Below are 20,908 nucleotides of genomic sequence, written 5' to 3'. Positions count from 1 at the left end.
AGTTTTGACTCTATGAGCGAAATTTTGCAAATTGTGTGTAAGCAGTAGGCAAAAACTGTAGTAGTATAATGTTTTGCATTTTTATTTGCTCTCAAGCTGTTTTCAGTCATGGTTGATAAAACACTGAAGGGGGTCCGCTGAGATAAGCTGCCTGTGTGTGTGTGTGCGTGTGCGTGCATGTGTGTACATGCGGAGCAGTCAGTAAGGGCAGTATGAGAAGCATTCAGTGTTGGGGTTATTTACCTTAAATATCTCACAACCAACTGAAACGAACCCTCTATTCTCCAGCTATGATCAGGGTTGCCGCTAGACATATTGGGTCCTGTGACAGAATATAGTCAGTCCCCATTTATTATAAATAATGACATTATTAATATGCTCCTCCAAGGGCAACAGTGGACCTTTACAGTAATCCTCCTTGTGCCCTAAGCTGCCCAAACTCACTCACACCCAGAGAGAGAGAGAGAGAGAGAGAGAGAGAGAGAGAGAGAGAGAGAGAGAGAGAGAGAGAGAGAGAAGGAGAGAGAGAGAGAGAAAATGAGATGAGAGAGATGAGATGAGCTTGTGTTGTATTCAAGAGCCTGTGTTGTATGTGGGCACTGAAAGCCACACTTTTTCCAGAACATCATGGAATGGTCGCACATCACCAGAAACCAACAATGACAATATGGAGTCATGAATGTTGATTATAACAAAGACGTTTTAATCCACAATATGACTGTTGTGTTGTTGGGAGTTTGCACATGGTATGGACCCCCATTCCTCTTATGAGGACATGCCATAGCAGTCCCAAGTAGCACCATATAGCATAGTCTAATAAATACGGTAACAAAGTGTCATGTAATGACACTATTACACGCTCCTCTTTCTATTTCTGTTGAGTGGGGCCGTGGTTACGTCTCAGTCTGTGCCCGAGCAACTCAAGTACGCCTCAGGTGGCCTCATTCGCACAAAAGCAGCCTTTCAAGTGTCAACACAGGCCTGATATGGAACACCCACAACAATACGCTCCACCCAACACTGACACCAAATGGCTTGGGGGAGAAAAGTGCTTACAATGCCACCTACAAGTGAGTGTAATAATGGAACTGCTTTAAGAAGCAGCGAGTCCACTTTCATGGCTTGTCATTACTGCCTCTTTGTTTTACCTCATCTACCATCAGGGTGAATAAACAAATATGTTAACCAATGTACCCATGAGGCTGTTCTCCATTATTTTGTCAATCTACACCCCGTTTTTTGATATGTATTGGCATTTCTGTTGAATCTTTTAGTTTATTTATGCATCTCATCTTAATTGCCCATTCTTGTGCTTGGTGTCCTTTGCTGCATGTTTCATTTTACCTTTGTGTTTTTATAGTTGTCCTCAAGTCATATTGTGTGTGTGCTTCATGGTGTCCTCAAGTCATTTTCTATAGGCCTACCTGTCAGCACTTTGGTCAGCTGCCTGCCGTTGTTTTTAATGTGCTTTATAAATAAACGTTGACCTGACTTGACTTGGTCTGTCAGACGACTGATATAAATAATTAGATGTCTGTCCAGCACCATAAATTATATTCATATCATACTCATGTCAAAAGGCACACTAGCCTCATTATTGACATTGCGGGTTGCAACCACAGCCACCTCTGTGGTTGGAAATATACTGTAAAGGTACAGCCTGTTATAAATTAGCTGTTATCAGAATGGCAATGACCACTGACGCCATACACTAGAGGGACATTTCTTTGAATGTTGCACGGAACATGCACTCAGAATGGCAGACAAGATTGCTCTGGAGCCTTTGCATGTGCTACACCAGGAATATGAGCTTCAGAATGCCTTGCTGCCGAAAAAATAAATATAAACACACTTTTCTCCCTCATTCTACAGCAAAAGGGGGAAAGACATTTTTTAGTAAATTAATTTTAGTAACTTCATTAGTAAATAATTGACTCTTTTAGTAGCTTCTTCTTAGTAACTTAACATAGTAACTTAATTAATAACTGGACTGTGCTGCCCTAACAGCTTATGGACCTAGATGACCAGACTCTATAGAGACCATATTGTGTTTTGTGTCTTTAATGTGCGTTTTACATGTGGATTGTGGAAAAGTGTCATGCAAGACAAATTTCTGGGCAAACAGACAATAAAGTTTATCTTATCTTAAGTCATAATGTATTACTGAAGGCCCTATGCACTGTCACAGTGGTGTAGTACTATGGTCATAGAGTTTTTAGGGCATAGGGCAGTCATAGGTAAGCGGTCGGGCAGTCATGGGTAAGCGGTTAGAGTGTCAGACTTGTAGCCCAAAGGTTGCAGGTTCAACTCCCGACCTGCCAGGTTGGTGGGGGGGAGTAATCAACCAGTGCTCTCCCCCATCCTCCTCCATGACTGAGGTACCCTGAGCATGGTACCGTCCCGCTGCACTGCTCCCTAGGGGTGCCATTGAGGATTGCCCCCTTGCACGGGTGAGGCTGGCATAAATGCAATTTTGTTGTGTGCAGTGTTAACTTGTGTGCTGTGGAGTGCTGTGTCACAATGACAATGGGAGTTGGAGTTTCCCAATGGGCTTTCACTTTCACTTTTTCAGTGACTATTACAACGTTCCAGTGGTGAAACAGCGTGTGGTAATGGACTACAGGTGCAGTGAAATATTTTCAGCAGTTTCTTTCCAGAATTCATGCTGTCCATTCACAAATGTGACCTTTCTCACAAATACTTACCAACACTTTCAAATTCTAAGTATTCATTATGACTGGGAAAATTGCGCTTTTCACACATGAAAAGGTGGATCCTCTCCAAGTACACCATTTTAATTTCTAGAAATATACATTATAGCTAATTAGGGGCCAAGCAGCGAAGCTGGCGAAGGCCCCTATAGAGTTAGTAGGTTTTCTTCATTGTTATTATTATTATTATATAGTCACCATTCTTCTCCGACTGTAAGTCTATGGCAGCCCATAGAACCGTAGGTAGGAAAATGCTGTAAATTGGCACACACATAAGGGACAGTCGCAGCATTACCCACAGCGATTTATAGGTCCCCAGTCCCAACGCTCTAGCGCCACCAGCAGGTCAAAGTTGCAGGTACATTTCTGCTTGTAACTTTTGAACCGCTTGGCCAATTTTCATAAACTTGGTATCACTGGAATCCTTGGGCCAAGACAAATCCAACGCACCCTATGACGTCATTTTCCGCCAGGATAGTTTTTCCGCCATTTTGAATTTTGTGAAATTCAATAAAAATGCTACTCCTCCCACAATTTTTGACCAATTCGCCCGAAACTTAATATATAGTATCTCTGGACTGAGCTACACATGGGGTCTCAAGGAATATTGGATATCTTTTATCGTTTAGCCGTGACAGCCAATCAAAATTGTTGTAAAAGTGGCAAAACAGGAAGTGAGGTCATATCTCCGCAACCGTTTGTCAAACTAGGCTGGGTTTTTGTACACACATAGTAGTCCATCCCAGGACCTACCACAACAAAAATCATATCCCCAGCTCAAACTCTGTAGCGCCACCAGCAGGTCAAAATTTTAGCTACATTTTTGCCTGTAGCTTTTGAACTGTACTCCCAATTTTCAAAATATTGGTACACAGGTCATCCTCACACCATGTTGCACCCAGGTATGGATTTTCGTAACGATTGAAAAAACTATCAGCTCACAGCAGCCATTCAAAATTGTGGAAAGAATGGAGGGATTTTTTCTCATCTCTCTGTCTCCTCTGCTCCCCTTGCGCACGTTCACTGACACCATTCTCGGCAGGGGGTCAAGCCCCACTGCCCCAGCCCCTGCACCCCACCCCCCACCCCCTCCTCACACACACACAGACAGACAGAGGGAGAGGGAGAGGGAGAGGGAGGGGGGAGAGGGAGAGGGAGAGGTAGAGGGAGAGGGAGAGGGACAGAGAGGGAAGAAGGGAGGGAGGGAGGGAGAGGGAGGGGGGAGAGGAAAGAATTTTGAACACCTCTTGTTGTTTGCCGGTGACAGCCAATCAAAATTGTCATAAAGGTGGCAAAACAGGAAGAGAGGTCATATCTCAGCAACCGTTAGTCAATTTCTGTTAGGATTTTTTGCACACATTCTAGTCCATCCCATGACCTCCCACAAAAAATCCAGACCCCAAGCTCTCTAGCGCCACCAACAGGTAACAGGAAGTGAGCTCATATCTCGACAGCTCTTCAACGGATTCAAACTAAACTTGGTTTACGTGATCACACTCTCGTCCAAGGAATGCACACCAACATTGGCGAGATTTGGACCAAAGGGGGCGCTGCAGTTCCTTCTGTTGCCGTGGCGGCTCTGGCAAGTTTACTGCTTGGCCCCGCATTGCTGCTTGCAGCTATATTTCTAGTGTATATTAGTTTATTATTTAGTAAATATTCATGAAAAGATTCAATTTGGCAGCATAATTGCAATGCCTACTCTGGCCGCCCCCATACACAGTGCACTGCTCATATCATGCAATACTCAAGCATTCACACAGGACAACCTCTTGTTTTAACATGCTCTTTTTTTAATTAAATAAAGATTCAAGTTTAAAAAAAGGTCCTTAAAACCTCACCATAACAATAAATTACTGTGACCTTAAAAAAATAAATTAATGTTTCTAAGAAAATGTCACACTGCCCTCACCAACGCCATTGGCAACTGTGTCAACAGTTAAAAGTGATAATTTGCCCTTGCTCAAAGAATGGAGCAGTGTGCTACTGCTGTCTGCCCAGTACAATGTAACATTCTACCATGTCTGAGACTAGAGCAATGTAACATTAGCCTGGGAATTCCCATGGTGCCTTATGTTCTCATTCCGGTCTGAAGGACAGCATGGAAACCCTTGCTGAAATCTTGGCCTGAGTTTGGGAATTTAACATCAGAACGGGGAGGGGGTGGGTAAGATGTATTATTAGACAAACAGAAGCTTGTAGTTTGTTCACAGCTCCACCATGATGACACCGGACACAAAGAAAGTGGAGAATGCGGCACACATTAGTGACACAGGTGCTGCACCAAACAAGATAAGTTCAAGGAAATAATACATGTCTGCAACACTGTTCTATGCTCCCAAATATTTAATGGCACGTGACCACGTGTGCCCTTACACCAGACACAAAAAACAGTTTTCCATCAAGCTTTAGATAGTACTTGAAAGTTTACATCTATCCCCCCTTACAAGGAAATAAAGAGATGGTTCCCAGACTATATCTCACTCCCTCGATAACCAGGCTAATGTAACACTTGCTCTGTAATTAAATTGAAAGCGCTGTTCCCTGGGCTCCCCTTAGGTTGACTCTGAGGTAAAAGTGAATGGTAGTGTAATGTCGTGTAAAATCAAAAGGACTGCACTTCACCCCTCTCTTCTCTTTTTACAACCTTTGATTGCATTTGTCCACATTGGCTCGTTTTATAACACAGAAAAAAAAACAAGAATTGCACTTTCAAGTTGTGATAATTACGGTATATTCACCACGCTCCTCTTTCTCTCACTATCCTTCAGTCTGCCTTTTTTATTGTATGTATTTTTGGGCCTTTTTGAGCCTTTATTTTTGTGATACGACAGTCGAGATGGACAGGAAGCAAGTGTGGACATAGAGAAGGGGAAGGGTCGGCAAAGGACCCGGGCCAGATTCGAACCCGGGTCGTCGCTGGAGCAGTGCAGTGCCCTACCGCTTGCCCCACCCCTCCTTCAGTCTGCCTTGAGAGGAGCCACAGGGTTGAAGAGAGGCCTCTCCCTCCTGAGCTGCAGCCTGCCGTAGGTGGCCTCGAAGTCCTTCTTGGTGCCATTCAGGGCGTCCAGGCTGCCAGTCCTCACGTCATACCCGTACGCCCTCAGCCTCTGTATGCGGTAGGTCACGATCTGCGTGGTGAGCTCCAGCACCGTGGGCGTCTCCACGATCTGCTCCAGGCTGATGCCCACCGTCAGCAGGCCCCTCAGCCGGTCGCTCAGCACGGGCACGGGGTAGTAGAGCAGCGCCTGGCACTTGAGCACGATCTCCAGCAGCTCCTCCTGGCTGCAGCCCAGCGCCTCGCGCGAGAAGCCCAGCGTGCGCTGCATGCCCTCTGGGCTGAGCTCGCTCACAAAGCCCCTGAGCTTGGCCAAGAGCCGGAGGAGCTGGGCGCTGCTGAAGCCCTGGTCGCGCAAGAAGTCCAGGTTTTCGCGCAGGGCCTCCGGGGGCTTGAGCAGCACGTACGGGTTCTGGCTGAGCAGCTTCTGCAGCCAGATCTTCATGTTGTCCTCCTGGCCGCCCAGGTCGAGGTAGGCCTCCTGCAGCGTGCGCACCATGTGCCGGTTATGCTCCACGGGCTGGCTGAAGCTCTGGGGCGCGCTGGCCATCAGCTTGCTGATGATGCGCTTGTTGAGGCGCAGGCTCTGGAAGTAGAGGATGTTGTCGCGCTGGTTGCCGTGGCTGCAGGCCGAGGTGAAGAAGGAGGCGGGGAACTTCTCGATGATGGCCACCAGGTCGCGGTTGTTGGGGCACACCGAGCCCCACAGCTCCCGCTGGGCGCTCATCTGCTCGGGGCTGCACAGCACGGCCTCGGGGTGCTCCTCCAGGATACGGGCAATGACGGGCCCGTCCGCACCCAGGCCGCGCAGCAGGCTCTCGGCCTCGCTCACGTACGCCGGGCTCTGGTGGAGCACCCAGCCCTTCAGCTTGCGCACCTTCACGGCAAGTCAAGACAAGTCAAGTCAAGTCAGCTTTTATTGACAGTTTCTTCATATGAACAGGTCATAAAAGGAAATTGAAATTACATTTCTTTCCCTTGCCATGCCAGGACATAGACTGACATTTACAGACTGACATTAAAGTGCAAGACAGGACAAGTAACAGTGAATAACAGTTAAGTGATTAAGTAATAAATAACAACTGGACATTTAACATTGAACACATACAGGGGAAAATAGAATAGATAGACATAATAATAATAATACGTAGTAATACCTTGCGGATGTCCACTGAGAGGTTATACAGGGCATCCACAGTCTGCTGGTTCTCCTTCTGCGTGAGGCTGGAGCAGGGCCTGGCGGCCACCATCAAAACTGAAGGAGGAGGAGGAGGAGGTGGGAGGCTGAAGTGAGGAGGAGGTGCAGGAGGAGGAAGTAGGCCAATGTGACCCCGCTGGCAGTGGAAGCACAGGGATCTTGTGATAAGCCTCAACATGGTATCCCACTTACTCAATGCCTGAGAGAAAAGAGAGCATTAATACATATATAATAACATCTTGTGCAATGATGCTTCACTTACAGTGTGATTTTTGTTGCTTCATTTGCGTTATCCTTTTTTATTCTACAAATGTAATGATGTGGGATTCCACATGCACATGCAACTCGCTTATAATAATACATCCAGCAAGTTGTACAGTAGTAGTTGTGGCCAACGAGGCAATGTCATTCCATGGATTCAACATTTGCTTGGATGCAGAAGGGAAACTAAAGGGAGTGGATAATCAACATTGACAGTGAGCACAATATAAACCTTCGATAAAAATGTTTCACAGCTGTAAAAAGATAAACGCTTATGGTTTTACACACCGTGTTTTGTGACTATGAGTGCAATATCCACGTCCACTCCAAGGTGCGATACAGTGTAACATTACAAAACAGCCATATAGGCTAGTGCACCGATTGGCTTCTATTAACTGTACCAACAAAGTGCCCAAGGCCATTTACTTATGATGACGAATGCGATGTGCACATCCTAAAACACAATTCCATTACCCCTGTTTATGATGAATTACTACCTCCAAAGAGCAGCGGTCAAAAACTCGTGTGAAAAATCATGAGAGCATCCCAATATGTGACCTTGCCTCCTCCACTTGCGCTTGTCTCCTCGCCCCGCCTCCTGGCCCCTCCTCCGTGGAGAAAACGATAAAGTTTCCCAGCTGTCAGCCTAGCCACAACAACTTTTGAGGGACTGTTTTTCATTCACCATAACAATTGCAAACGAGAAAAAGACTCTACAATTGAGCTTTTGCAAGATATTGAAATATAATGCTGTTGTCAGTGATGTCATCATGACGAGAAGCGAGTGGAGGAGGCAAGTGGAGGAGGCAAGGTCACATATTGGGATGCACCCCATGTTATGAAATGAGTGTCGGAAGCAAGCCTTTCTCGAACACTGTTGTCTAAGGGCGATACTCTCTATTGCCCTCGTGAGTATAGGAGTGCAAGTGTATGTTTTGTTTGTGTGTGTGTGTGTGTGTGTGTGTGTGTGTGTGTGTGTGTGTGTGTGTGTGTGTGTGTGTGTGTGTGTGTGTGTGTGTGTGTGTGTGTGTGGAGGAGCTATGGGGGGCATGACAAAAGAAAACCATCTGACAGTTCTTTTTCTTTTCCTTTTTGAGGTGAAGACGTGCAGCATTCGAGGGATTTTGAAAACCACCCCCTGCATGTTGGACAACAGCAACCGTATCACGCGCCAGTCGTAAAGTCTTCACGTAAAAAATGTGGGAAATTCTGGGGGAAATTCTGGGGGAAATTCTAGGCAGAATGTACAAGGACGTGGTGAATTCACGATATTGCCCGTGTTTCGTGGTTGATTTACGGTTTCAGTCTCGTGGTTGATTTACGATATGCATTGAAAACTACGTGGTTGATTTACGATATGCATGCGTTGGCATTTGCGTTGGCATTTTTGCGGCCGCGACAGAACCAGTACAGTGGGGTAAATCAAATATAGCCTACCTGTGTAACAATTCGGTTCCTGCCGTACAGTGGGGTAAATCAAATATGGCCTACCTGTGTAACAATTTTGTGATATGCACCGTAATTCTCATCCGCCTTGTACAAAGTGTTATTATTTTCCAGGGAAACGTTTCACTAAACATTCCAATGATATACTGTCAACATATTATGTGAGAAAGAGAGATAAAGAACACGTTTTTATCACAATATGTCTTTTAATTTTTCTTCCCGCACCTCGCACATTGTACTGTTACGACTCCTGTTGCTATAAACAAATTTCGCATAGCAACGAATCACGTCGTCAAAACGCTTTTCAACATCACGTTGACATTGATTAAACATCGGGCTTCTTTCCAGGACACCCGGACAAATAGTAATAATAATAATAATAATAAACCTTATGGCACCGTTGTTCACTTGGTAAGACATGATATAGTTAGAAATGTCTTAAACAAACCGCAGCATCATAGGCCTATTCCCGACTTTTAAAAGTGTCAACCACGGGCTATAGCCTATGCAGGATTTTTTTTGCAAGGAGATCAGCTTAGAAATAGCTATTGATAAGAAATGTGTGAAATACTTTTGAATAGCAAAAGCTGTTTGTTTATTGGAGAGAAAAAAACGAATCATTGTTCATTACATTAGGCTACTCCCATGTCCAAGGTTTAGGAGTGACCACACTATTTATTTACCAAATACCTGCCTGCCTGCCTGCGCCCAGCTTGCAAAAAAATAATTCAAAGGCCATGAGAAAACATGGATTTATTTAGCAGCAAGGTGGTCAGCTTAGATATAGCTGATATTGATGAGAAATGTTTGAGATACTTTTGAATAGCAGTAGGCTAGGCTGTTTACTGGAGAGAGAAAAAGATTTCTTGTTCAAATACTCCCATGTCTGTCTAGTTTCGAAGTGGCCACACTATTTACTTACCTTTACCTGGCCTTTTAAGATGCTCAGCTTCCAACAATTAATTCAAAGGCCATCAGACAACTTGGAAAAGTAAGCCTACTATTCATAACCAGTGTTTCTTTGTACAAGTAGACTATATATTGTTGAAAGAATTGAATCAGACAGGAATGAAATGTAACAATTTATTTTTAAGCTTGCATTCAAAACAGTCACCTCACCCTCTCCTCACATTCATAGTGGAATAGCAGTAGAACAGCACTCAACTACCACAGTTAGAGCAGCACTCATTTGTCTGATGTGTTGATAGCTGTGGAATTAAAGTTTCTACCAATCTACAACATAACAGACATTGCAATGCATTACACACACTATCAAATGCACACCCACAAAACTGTACACAGGCAGATGGAATACATGATATACATGCAACATATCCGTAAAGAGATGCAGATTATTGCCTACAGCTGAATGCATAAAGACACTAAAAGGACAAAAAACAGTCAAGTGTACTTGGTCAAAAACTTATGGAACAGGGTTAGCATAAAAGTTTGAAATGTGTTTGAACAATGTCTCCAATTTGCAGTTAAACTAAACATAAAAATAAGACACTGACAAAAATCTCTCACAGACACACAAAGCGGAGTAAACTAATTCTTTCTCTGCCACATTCACTCACACAAGCAGTGAAAAATACAGACTGATTCATACAATAAATAGATTAACAGACACACACACACACACGCAGACACACACACACACTGTGCAATAAGAAGATTAACATACTAATTGACAAAAAATGCACAAACGCACACATGAGCGCAGCGCGCTTGCACACAAACACAGCAGCAGGAGTACAATCAGTGGTTATGCAGGTGATGTGAAGCAGCGCAGATGACGTATACAAGGTGCAATGACTAAAATCTAAGTGGCATGGTGAAAGAAGAGTTGGGATGGTGTCCTTGAATTATTAATGTGGTTTTCTTCAGTGCGTTGAAAAATCTGATGGCTTGTGGAAAGAAGCTGTTTCCCTGTGTGCTTGTGCGTCACCGCATGCTGTGGTAGCGCTTCCCTGATGGTAGAAGGGAGAACAGTCAGTGTGGTGGGTGAGGTGTGTCTTTGATGATGTTCATTGCCCTCTTGGAACAATGTGACGTGTACAGGTCCTGAATGGCTGGTAGGGGTGATCTTATGATCTTTTCTGCCGTCCTCAACACCCTCTGTAGCGCCTTGTAGTCTTCAGCTAGATGGCTGCTGGCTGCTGATGAGGATGCTCTCAAAGGCACCCCTGTAGAAAGTGGCGAGTGCAGATGTGGGGAGGTCGGCTCTTCTCATCCTTCGCAGGAAGTGGAGTAGTGTCTGCACCTTTTGGATATGGTGGAGTCACGTTGTGCAGTTGGCTGAGGAGGAGAGGCACAGTGGTTGGTGCTGGGTTGATCAGGTTCAGATCCAAAGTTGCTGGTGTCGTCAGCGCTCCCTCTGAAAACTGTCTCTGTGTCTGTAAAAAAAGAGGCATGTTAATGCTGGGAATGAGACAAAAACAACAACCCCTTATCTCCCTAGAGAAAAACATGAGCATGTAGGCCTATATATGCTTGTGCAAAAGCCCACACACACAGCTACTGTCTTACAGCACACACACAGACAGACAGTTTGGCGTGCGCACACACAGATTGACAGTTTGGCGCGCGCGCACACACAAACACACACACACACACACACACACACACACACACACACAGAGAATATGGTATGGCGCGCGCGCGCACACACACACACACACACCCCTTTGCCTGGGGTCAAGTGTGTCTTTTAGAGGTTGGCCTTACCTGCACATGTGTGAAGAGCAGGAAGATGCGAGGTTGAGGATGGACAGGCAGGACACAAGGTTGTCCTCGTGAGGCATGGAGCCGCCCTGGTCCTGATGCTGGTTGTCCATCACCATCATCATGTGGCTCATCAGACCCATTATGGGCACATCAATGCTGAACAGAAACGACTGCTTTCATCTGCACGCATGCATTCAGACACACACACAAAAGAGAGATACATAGAATATACCAAATCAAAATCACATCCATCATGACCTGGTGCTCTCGTTCTCTCTCGTTCTCTCTCTCTCTCTCATTCTCATTCTCGTTCTCATTCTCCCTCTTCCTCTTCCTCTTCCTCTTCCTCTCCCTCTCTCTCTCTCTCTCACACACACTCCTCTTCCCCAACCTTTGCCTTAAAAGAATGGATTTTTTTTTAAGTGCCTTACCTGCACATGTGTGAAGGGCAAGAAGGCAGGTTGAGGATGGAGCTGCCAGCCAGGGGGTCCGGAGCTGTCCTGGTCCATCACCATCATGTAGATCATCAACCCAATTACGACTCTGAGAAGGAAGAATCTCTTACACCTGTGTGCACACATTCGCGCGCATACATGCACACACACACACACACACAACAGGAAAGATTAGGTTATATGGCACATTCAAAATCAGCCCCATCACTTTAATGACAAACACAAGACACGTCTGTCCTGTACTGGGGTCACCACTGTGCACCTGTGGCCTACTGTACATCCTGTCTGTCTGTGTGCACCCCTAACTAAAGACAGACACACACTACCACTCTCTTGGCTGTATGACAGACACACACACGCACATGCCTTTCCATCTTTTGCCTTAAGTCAATGGTGTGCTTTTTTTGCAAGATATGCAAAACACAGCAGCACAGGAAGAAATGACTGTATGAAATATGTGTTGGTCCAGTGTAGGACAAAGCACCCAGTTTTAGGTTCAGTGATTTACTTACCACTGTGTGCAAAATGTTAGTGGTGACATCAACCCTCCTTCTGAAAACTGCCTCTGTATCTGTCAGAAAAAAAGAATAATGTTAAATGACACCATAGGATACCCTTAACCAAAGGCAGACAGACATACACTGCCACTGTCTTGGTTCTATGACACACACACACACAGAATTCCATCTTTTGCCTTGAGTCAATTTTTTTTTTTTTTTTGCAATTGGCCTTACCTTCTGCTCGAGAGGCATGGTGCTGTCTTGGTCCTGATGCTGATTGGTCTTCACCATAGAAAATAGAAAAGATCAAAAAGGTGTGACTTGACAGATTCCACACACACACACACACACAAACACACACACACACACACACAAGCGCGCACACTCACACACACACACACACACACACGCGAGAGATACAGGGTTTATGATACATAAAAAGCCCACCTACATACTGAACATAGTTGTCTGCAATTTCCATGTCTACCTCCATCACTCTGGCCACCATATTCCCAAGCCTGTTAAGATATTTGTGTGTGTTGGGGCCACCACTGTGCAAATGTGGCCTACTGTACACCCTCTGTTTGTTTTTGTGTGCACTATTGAAGCTTTGAATATCATTGCATCTGTATGATGATTACACAGGCTGCTATTCTATTCACCTTGTCATGGAGAAACACTAATGACAGTTCAGTTCACACAGACATGCACAACACACCACAGGAAGAAATCGTTGTTTACAACATACGTATTGGCCCAGTGTGTAACTTGTATGGGGTAAATACAACATATTTCATGATCGTATCGTGGTAAAACAAGCAATCAAACCTCCGACTGTCAAACGAGTAGCAAACCTAGCTAGCCCCTCGTAGTGATTAATAAGAGGTATTTGCTTAATGGCTTCGTGACGAACATCATCAATAATGTAAAGCAAGCAATCACAACATCTGCGTATCGTTGCAAAGACTTGTCAACACGTTTAGCTTTACAAAGATTTGTTAAAACGAGTGGAAGCAAGCCCTTAGTGTAATTGCTATTGCCATTGCCTTCGTGTAGCTTTCAAAAGAAGAAATGTTCAACACCCTTGTCATGTTAACATCTTACCTACACGTTGTCTGCCCATAACTTAGTACTGTACAGTGTGACAAATAAACACAACGTCTGAAATAAACAGAAAATTACGAAGTGAGTTCCGTTAGCTTGAAGCTAAAATATTAGCCAGATGAGCTAGTTGGTTGTCCCGAGGTGGTTAAATGTTTGCTCTCCGACTGAAAGTCAAGTTGTAAAGCAAACGGGATGTATATTTAAGCATTTACATCGAAAGCTTACCGTCAATTGAGTGATAGCTGCAGTAAAATCCATCCAGTACTTTTGAAAAGTCCCGCTTGTGTTGTCGTTTCGTCGGCCCGTAACTGACGCGGAGTGCCACTGAAATCTCTGTCGCAACTCGAAACGCGATTGGTCAAATCTCTGTAGCTGCCTGGCAAATCTCTGTCGCAAAACGAACAGTGATTGGTCAATTCTCTGTAGCTCAAACTCGACTGACAGGCTGCAGGCCCCACTGAAGCTGCCGTTCCCTGGTTCTGGTTCTGTCGCGGCCGTCCCCGCCCCTGTGCAAAAATGCCAACGCAAATGCCAACGCATGCATATCGTAAATCAACCACGTAGTTTTCAATGCATATCGTAAATCAACCACGAGACTGAAACCGTAAATCAACCACGAAACACGGGCAATATCGTGAATTCACCACGTCCTTGTACATTCTGCCTAGAATTTCCCCCAGAATTTCCCACATTTTTTTCGTGAACACTTTACGACTGGCGCGAGATAGGGCTCACAACAGACAGTCTCAAGGGCTCCACTAAAAAGACTTCACAGACTTCATGTCTCAGAGTAAGCCGTAAACTGGGTTGATGCTTTTCACACACACTCATTCAAACAAGGCTCCTCCTGTGTCTTCTCATATGACATGGAGGGAACACACTATCCTCATATCTGCTTTTTCATAATTAGGCCTACTCAGGCTTGATTGTTGTTTCACTATAATATAACCTTGATAGCTAACTTGATAGGTGGCCATACCAGATGTACAGGTACTTTCCACTCCCCCCCTCCCCCCCCCCTCTCTCTCTCACTCTCTCGGCTGTGTTTGTGCGTGTTTTGAATGTGTGTTACAGCCATTTTACATTGCAAATATTTAATATTATTGTGTAAAATGGGCGTGCCTTGCCAAATGTGCGCGCGTGTGTGTGCGTGTGTGTGCGTGTGTGTGTGTGTGCGCGCGTGTATGTGTATGTGTGCGTGTGTGCGTGTTTGCGTGTGTGTGTGCGTGTGTGCGCGTGTGTGCGTGTGTGTGCGTGTGTGTGTGCGCGCGTGTATGTGTATGTGTGCGTGTGTGCGTGTTTGCGTGTGCGGGTGTGTTCAGTAAAACGAAACTATGTAGGGGCCTGATGGCGTGAGGCCTTGTGAGCCGAGCTATCATTGCGGTATAGAATAAGCTGAATGTGGGCTGCAAAAAATAGGGCATGGTGGGGGGGCGCTGGGTCATTTCCTGCCTACCCCAACTCTATACGAAAAACCACCTGCCTCTTACCACTCAGCCAGTGTGGTGTTTATATGAGTCACCAGTTTAGCTTACAATGCAAAGCCCTTACAACGCACCACAGTAGGCCTATAGAAATATGGTTTGGGCATATGACTATGATATGAAAATAATTAAAAATTGAAAAGTAAATCAATGTAAAAATTTACATTATTTTATTTGTATACACTCTACCAAAGGTGTCAAAAGTGAAAGTAAATCTAAACAAAAAGACACAGTGTGCTAGTGTTGTACTTAAACTACATTTACTTACTTATAACACTTCTGCAGTCTGTGGGTTTGGGCTATTTTAACCCATTTTAGCCTAGGCCACTTATTGCAAGCTAAATGGCTAAGCCCTTTTTAGGAAAAGGTACTCTCAGTCTCCGAAACATGAAACATGAAATGATTTGCCTTTAAAAGCTAAGACCCTCCTCTTGCAATAGAATGTGTTCGTTCAGCTCTAACATAATAACAACTCTCAAATCTCATGAGCCTGAATTCTGTGTCTATGTCGCTCCAGTTACCTAGGCCAGTGGTTCTTAACCTGGGGTGCGGGCACCCCCTGGGGGTGCGCCAGAGATTTCAGGGGGTGCACCGAATTTTGTTTGTGTTGAGGTTGTGACGAAAATTCTGCAAGCAAACATTATAATCAGGCCCTCAAGCAAAGTAATTAATCACTTAAATCATGTTTAGTGGGTATTGAAGTATTGGTTGGGGGTGCGCAGCTTGTCTTGAGCGCAGGTAAGGGGGTGCTTCAAGAAAAAAAGGTTAAGAACCACTGAACTAGATTAATGCAGCGTATACGCAGCATCCCAGCATCAATGGGTTAAAATCTGGGTTCGGGTGGGGTTTGTGTCGAACCCGAGGTCATGTCCTGATTTTCCCCCAGTCTCTCTCATACTCATTTCTATTTCACTGTCTAAATAAAATGTTAACAGTCTATTGGTAACTCATCTCGACAAACAGCACATCTTGACAGAACACCACCCACCCACTCGTCCGTCTTTGCCGCTAACCAAGAGTACGTTAATGATCCATTTTGACAATGGAAATGATCTCCCACTCTTCATGCTGACAACCACCAACCTATCCCAAGAGCGAACGAAGCAGCATCTTGACAGAAAATGACCTCGCACCCATTCTGTCTGGGCTGCGAGCCAACAACCCCATCCCAAGAGTACAGCCATGGCCCCTGGCTTGACCTCCGAATCCCACTGGCTACTTCACCACACTGCCATTTCGATTTGGTTTTGGTGCTCCAAATACTAAGCCACTGACATATTGAACACACTCCAGCGCTCTCAGTGCTGCATTGTCTCATGGACAGACTGTCCTCTGTGTGACACTTAATGCTGTTTACGTTGAATTTCTACAGTCAAACTATGTGTACGTACAGTACAATGACTATTTTGTGTGGGTGGAATGATGGGGGTGGCCGTTCCACGCAGAGTTAGACCTGGCTGTGAGAATGTTGCCTCGTTTGGTTATTATGGTGAATTACGACTGTTTAAGCCATTTGTTTGCTTGCCCCTGCTCAATAAATGATTGTCCAAATTGGGTCTTTAAAAAATTGGGGGTCTGAAAATGATTTACTATGTTCTTTAGGGATGGAGATTGTGTGGGGAAATATTTCAAGTTTCCAACGACTGTGAGGGCCAGAGACAGCTGTGAGTGTAGCTTGACCACAGGATGCTTGATCCCCCTCACTTAAAGAATGGACTTGACGATAATCAACACAGTTATACGATGGCTGCGAGGGTGGAATATATTTCTCTGCAAGCATATGGATTCATGGGCCACGTTTCACACAGTGAAGTTGAACCGAATCCAACAGTGATTGGCAATCGTTCAACAAAAATTCAGATGGAGAAAATGATACAACGCAACACAAGAAATGCTCTGGTCCAAGCGAAACATGGTCATAATGCTAGAAGCTGTGTATTTCACTCCAGGGTGCGTGCTGTTTCGAAATGCAAGGTCAAGCAGACAGGGGTGTCAAGCAATCAAAAGAAAGCATTTTTCAAAACATATTTTACTCGTGATGCTCTTTTGAGGCTGTGGGAATAGGAAAGTATTGGGCAGGGTTGGGAATATAAAGTATTTTGAGTTCACTTGTTCTGGTTCCCCCAGGGATTGCTGCACATGTGCTGGCAAAAGGTTGCCTCTGAGTCTGTCTTCAAAAACAGCTTGCTGAAGTCCGCCTTGAGGAAGGAGGAAACAAATGGAAGATCATTACATTACATTACATTACATTACAATTTGCAGACGCTTTCATACAAAGCGACTTACAATCGAGAACATAACCGTAGCATCCCAGGTGAAAAACCCATATACTTAAAGTGTACTTTTTTTGACCGTACTCAGTACAAAGTGTACTATTTTCGGCGATTTAAAGTGCGCTTCATTGCACTATTAGTGCGCTGAAGCACTACTAAAGCAGTACTTCAGCACACTTGCAGCACACTGAGGATGCTAAATTGGCACCGCTTTTGGACAACTTTAAGTGCACTACAAGCATACTTTTGAAAGTATGCTCCAAACACGCTTTTCATGCATTCGTATGGCATTAAGAGTGTGCTTGAGTACACTTCTATAACATTTTATTGTTACTAGAAGTTCAATAAAAGTATATTAACTTCATGCTTCTTTGGACTACATTGGAACATTTTAAGTCTGTAAAAAGTATATCACATTAAGTATTGTAAATATATAACAGGTATGCTTGAAGTATATTTACAGTACACTCCCAAGTACATGAAATAATATAAATGTAATACTACAATCCATGCTGGTTCTCAGAGCTTGTACATTACACACAGCCACATGTCACAGTATGCATGCCTAGTATGACTGACATTGACAATCATTGTTATTGAGATTTCAGATGCACATTTCACTTTATTTCAATCCTGTTCCACCTCCCTGTATTTGTTCACTTGAAGTGATTACTAATGATGACTCTTTTCAAGTATTCTTTGATTGAACAACTAGTTCCAACTTACCTCCCACCATGATATCATGGGAAGTGTGAGCCTATATATACCAGAACATATACGTGACCATCATAATGACGGTGAGAACATGGTCATTTTTTGTGTACCACTTTAAAATTTTAAAACTCCTACAATAAACACAGAATATAACAATGAGTAATATTTTCATACAAACCAAAAATATTCCTTCAGGATAAATGGCTTTCTGTTTGAGAAATTTAGCTCCAAGAAGTGCATTGCATGATGGGACATGTATGATGGTGCATCATGGGTAAATGCACTTTGTGTAAGCACACTTTGAAGATATTTGGGTGAAGTACAATCATGGTGCACTTAGAAAAAGTGTACTTGCAATATGTTAAAGCGATTTACTTTAAAGCGCACTATAGAAAATCACACTTCAAAGACATTTGGGTGAAGTGTAATCATATTGCACTTTAAAAAAGTACAATTGCAATATGTTATTAAAAAATACACTTTTAGTAAGTTCACTATTAGAACACTATTAGTATATTCCTCTAAATACACTTTAGCCAAACATCTTCGAAGTGCACTTGAAGTATGGTTCGCTAAGTGTACTTTCTTTGAGAGCAACTTAAATACATCTAATTTTAAGTACACTTTAAATAAGCATATTGTAAACATACTTTTTCTTAGCAAAAAAAGCACGAGTGCACTTTTAACATGCTAAGTACACTTCAGTCATGCTTTTATTGTACTAAATTGAACCACTTTTTCACCTGGGATAACATAACATAGATAACATGTGAAACACACACAGTCTGCCCTGTGCAGGGTCAGCTAATGCATCTTGGGACAGTAGTAAATTATTTACCACCGCAATGACAACACGCTTATCAGAAAACATGTTTTTTTTATGCCACCACTTCCTGGTACCTTTGGCCTGTGGATTCTCCCCCTACGCTCTCAAGTTGCACTGCCACTACAGCAAATCTCACGTCTCACTTCACCGCGGAATGGATCCCGACTAGTTTAACCATTACCCAGTGAATAGTGAACTGAAAGTATGCAGCTCTGACGTTGGAACAACATACATTGGATTTTTCAGAGCTGTGGTCAGAGGTCTTCCAAACACAAGGGAACAGGGAAATTACATTTTTATCACGCAGTGAAAAACTTCCCCATGCCTCTCGTGTCACGAGTGTCTTAGTGTCATGCTCTGTGGAAATATGATGTGTGAGACGCGCACCGTGACAAAGCCCACTGACTTCCGAACGTGACAGTATTGAGACCTACAGTTTCATAGGGACTGTAATACAAAGGGCTGTTCTAGGCCAAGGAGTAGTTACAACACTGATACTTCACTTCAGTGGTGCACAATGAGAAAGCTTGTAGCCATGTGATGGTGCACTTTCAAAACACACACACACACACACACACACACACACACACACACACACACACACACACACACACACACACACACACACACACACACACACACACACACAGGCATACATTCTGAGCTACTCACAGACACATTCACACACACGCTCATTCTATTACAAGAACGCACGCGCACTGTCTGTCTCTCTGTCTCTTTCTCTCTCTCACTCTCTCTCTCTTTCTCTCTGACTCTCTCTCTCTGGCTCTCTCTCTCTCTCTTGCCCCCCTCTCTTACACACACACACACACACACACACACACACACACACACACACACACACACACACACACACACACACACACACACACACACACACACACACACACACTAGTTACGCCAGCTATGTTGGCAAGGAAACTAGTCAAACCACGCATTTTCACAGCAAAGTCACATGCATATCATGACTGGGACTTTCTGTATTTGTTTGTATTTTCCCAGAGATATCAACTCCTTCCTCCGCAGAAAAAAAAACCCAAAAACAAAACACACATCGATGTAATGCATGTAAGGATTTTCCTTGCTTGGGAAGAATATTTTTATCTGCTCTGAGGCACAGGAAGAGAAGAGAAGAGAAGAAAAGAAAAGAAAAGAAGAGAAGAGAAGAGAAGAGAAGAGAAGAGAAGAGAAGAGAAGAGAAGAAGTGGGAGAGAAGGTACAAGTGAAAGTGCACAGGAGTGTAAGAGAGGGGGGCGGGCCCGGGAGTGCCGTCCCATCTAGAAACAGGTTCCTGTCAGACCGCACGGCACACAGCACAGCACAGCACAGCAGTGTGAGCAAGCACACACACTCACCACTCACTCTCGCTCTCTATACACCCGCTCACATACACACAGGGAAGCAGCATGCACTAACGCCTTCAGGAGAGCTCCTGCTCCAGCTCACCCCGGAAAATGGATAAACTCAGGGACTTTGGACTTGTGCTGGTTCTGCTGCTGGGCTCATCTCACTGCTCGGAGGACCTGGAGCCGGTTCTGAAGGCGGTGGGTGACTCCATAGAGATGGGCTTCTGCTTCGGAGTGGACTATATCGTGGGCTACAAGCTGACGAGCACGGGCCAGCAGCAACTGGTGGGCAACTCTTCCAGCGACTCCCCCACCACCGCGCTGGGCGGACGCGTGAGAGTCACCAGTCACATCGCTTCTCTGCTGGGCTTGGAGATAAGAAACCTGACGGCGGCCGACTCGGGAGTGTACTTGAGGCAGTGCTGGCGGGACAACCAGATTATCAACGAACTCAAGCACTACCTGTACGTGTGCGGGGAGGAGGCAGCCGCGCAGGATATCAGCATCTCGCCAGACGGAGGGGCGAAGTTTAACTGCGAAACGCCCAGAACCGGAATGCCTGGCACCAGCATACGGTGGTACCGCGAGGTCTACCCGAAATACAAGACAACGCTATTCCTGGACACGCAGCTGTCGCTGAAACCCATCCAGCCAGAGCTGCAAGGGGAGATCGAGGTGGGTGCCGGGGCGGCGAGCCTGCGCATCCCTGCCTCCATCATGAAGGAGAGCCGCAACTTCCACTGCCTGGTTCTGCAGGAGGACCAGTGCCTGGCTTTCCAGAACA

General features: G+C 44.7%; 1 protein-coding gene across 5 annotated transcripts; it reads right to left on the bottom strand.

The window, feature by feature from the left end:
* Positions 1-4,483: 4,483 nt before the first annotated feature.
* mterf2 (mitochondrial transcription termination factor 2) lies at positions 4,484-20,309 on the bottom strand. Of its 5 annotated transcripts, XM_063197366.1 has the most exons (4): positions 20,225-20,308; positions 17,054-17,142; positions 6,927-7,166; positions 4,484-6,646 (listed from the first exon to the last, which is right to left on the bottom strand). In XM_063197366.1, the coding sequence occupies exons 3-4, from the start codon at positions 7,143-7,145 to the stop codon at positions 5,672-5,674; spliced, it is 1,194 nt and encodes a 397-aa protein (XP_063053436.1). In that variant the 5' UTR covers positions 7,146-7,166; positions 17,054-17,142; positions 20,225-20,308; the 3' UTR covers positions 4,484-5,671. The 5 variants fall into 5 exon arrangements, with proteins under 5 accessions (XP_063053436.1, XP_063053437.1, XP_063053435.1 ...); XM_063197367.1 differs by lacking the exon at positions 17,054-17,142 and having other exon boundaries at positions 20,225-20,309; XM_063197365.1 differs by lacking the exons at positions 17,054-17,142; positions 20,225-20,308 and adding an exon at positions 7,703-7,766.
* Between the last annotated feature and the right edge of the window lie 599 nt (positions 20,310-20,908).

The sequence above is a fragment of the Engraulis encrasicolus genome, chromosome 4, assembly GCF_034702125.1.
Source record: "Engraulis encrasicolus isolate BLACKSEA-1 chromosome 4, IST_EnEncr_1.0, whole genome shotgun sequence".
Lineage (NCBI taxonomy): Eukaryota > Metazoa > Chordata > Actinopteri > Clupeiformes > Engraulidae > Engraulis > Engraulis encrasicolus.
This window is presented reverse-complemented; position numbering and strand designations above follow the sequence as displayed.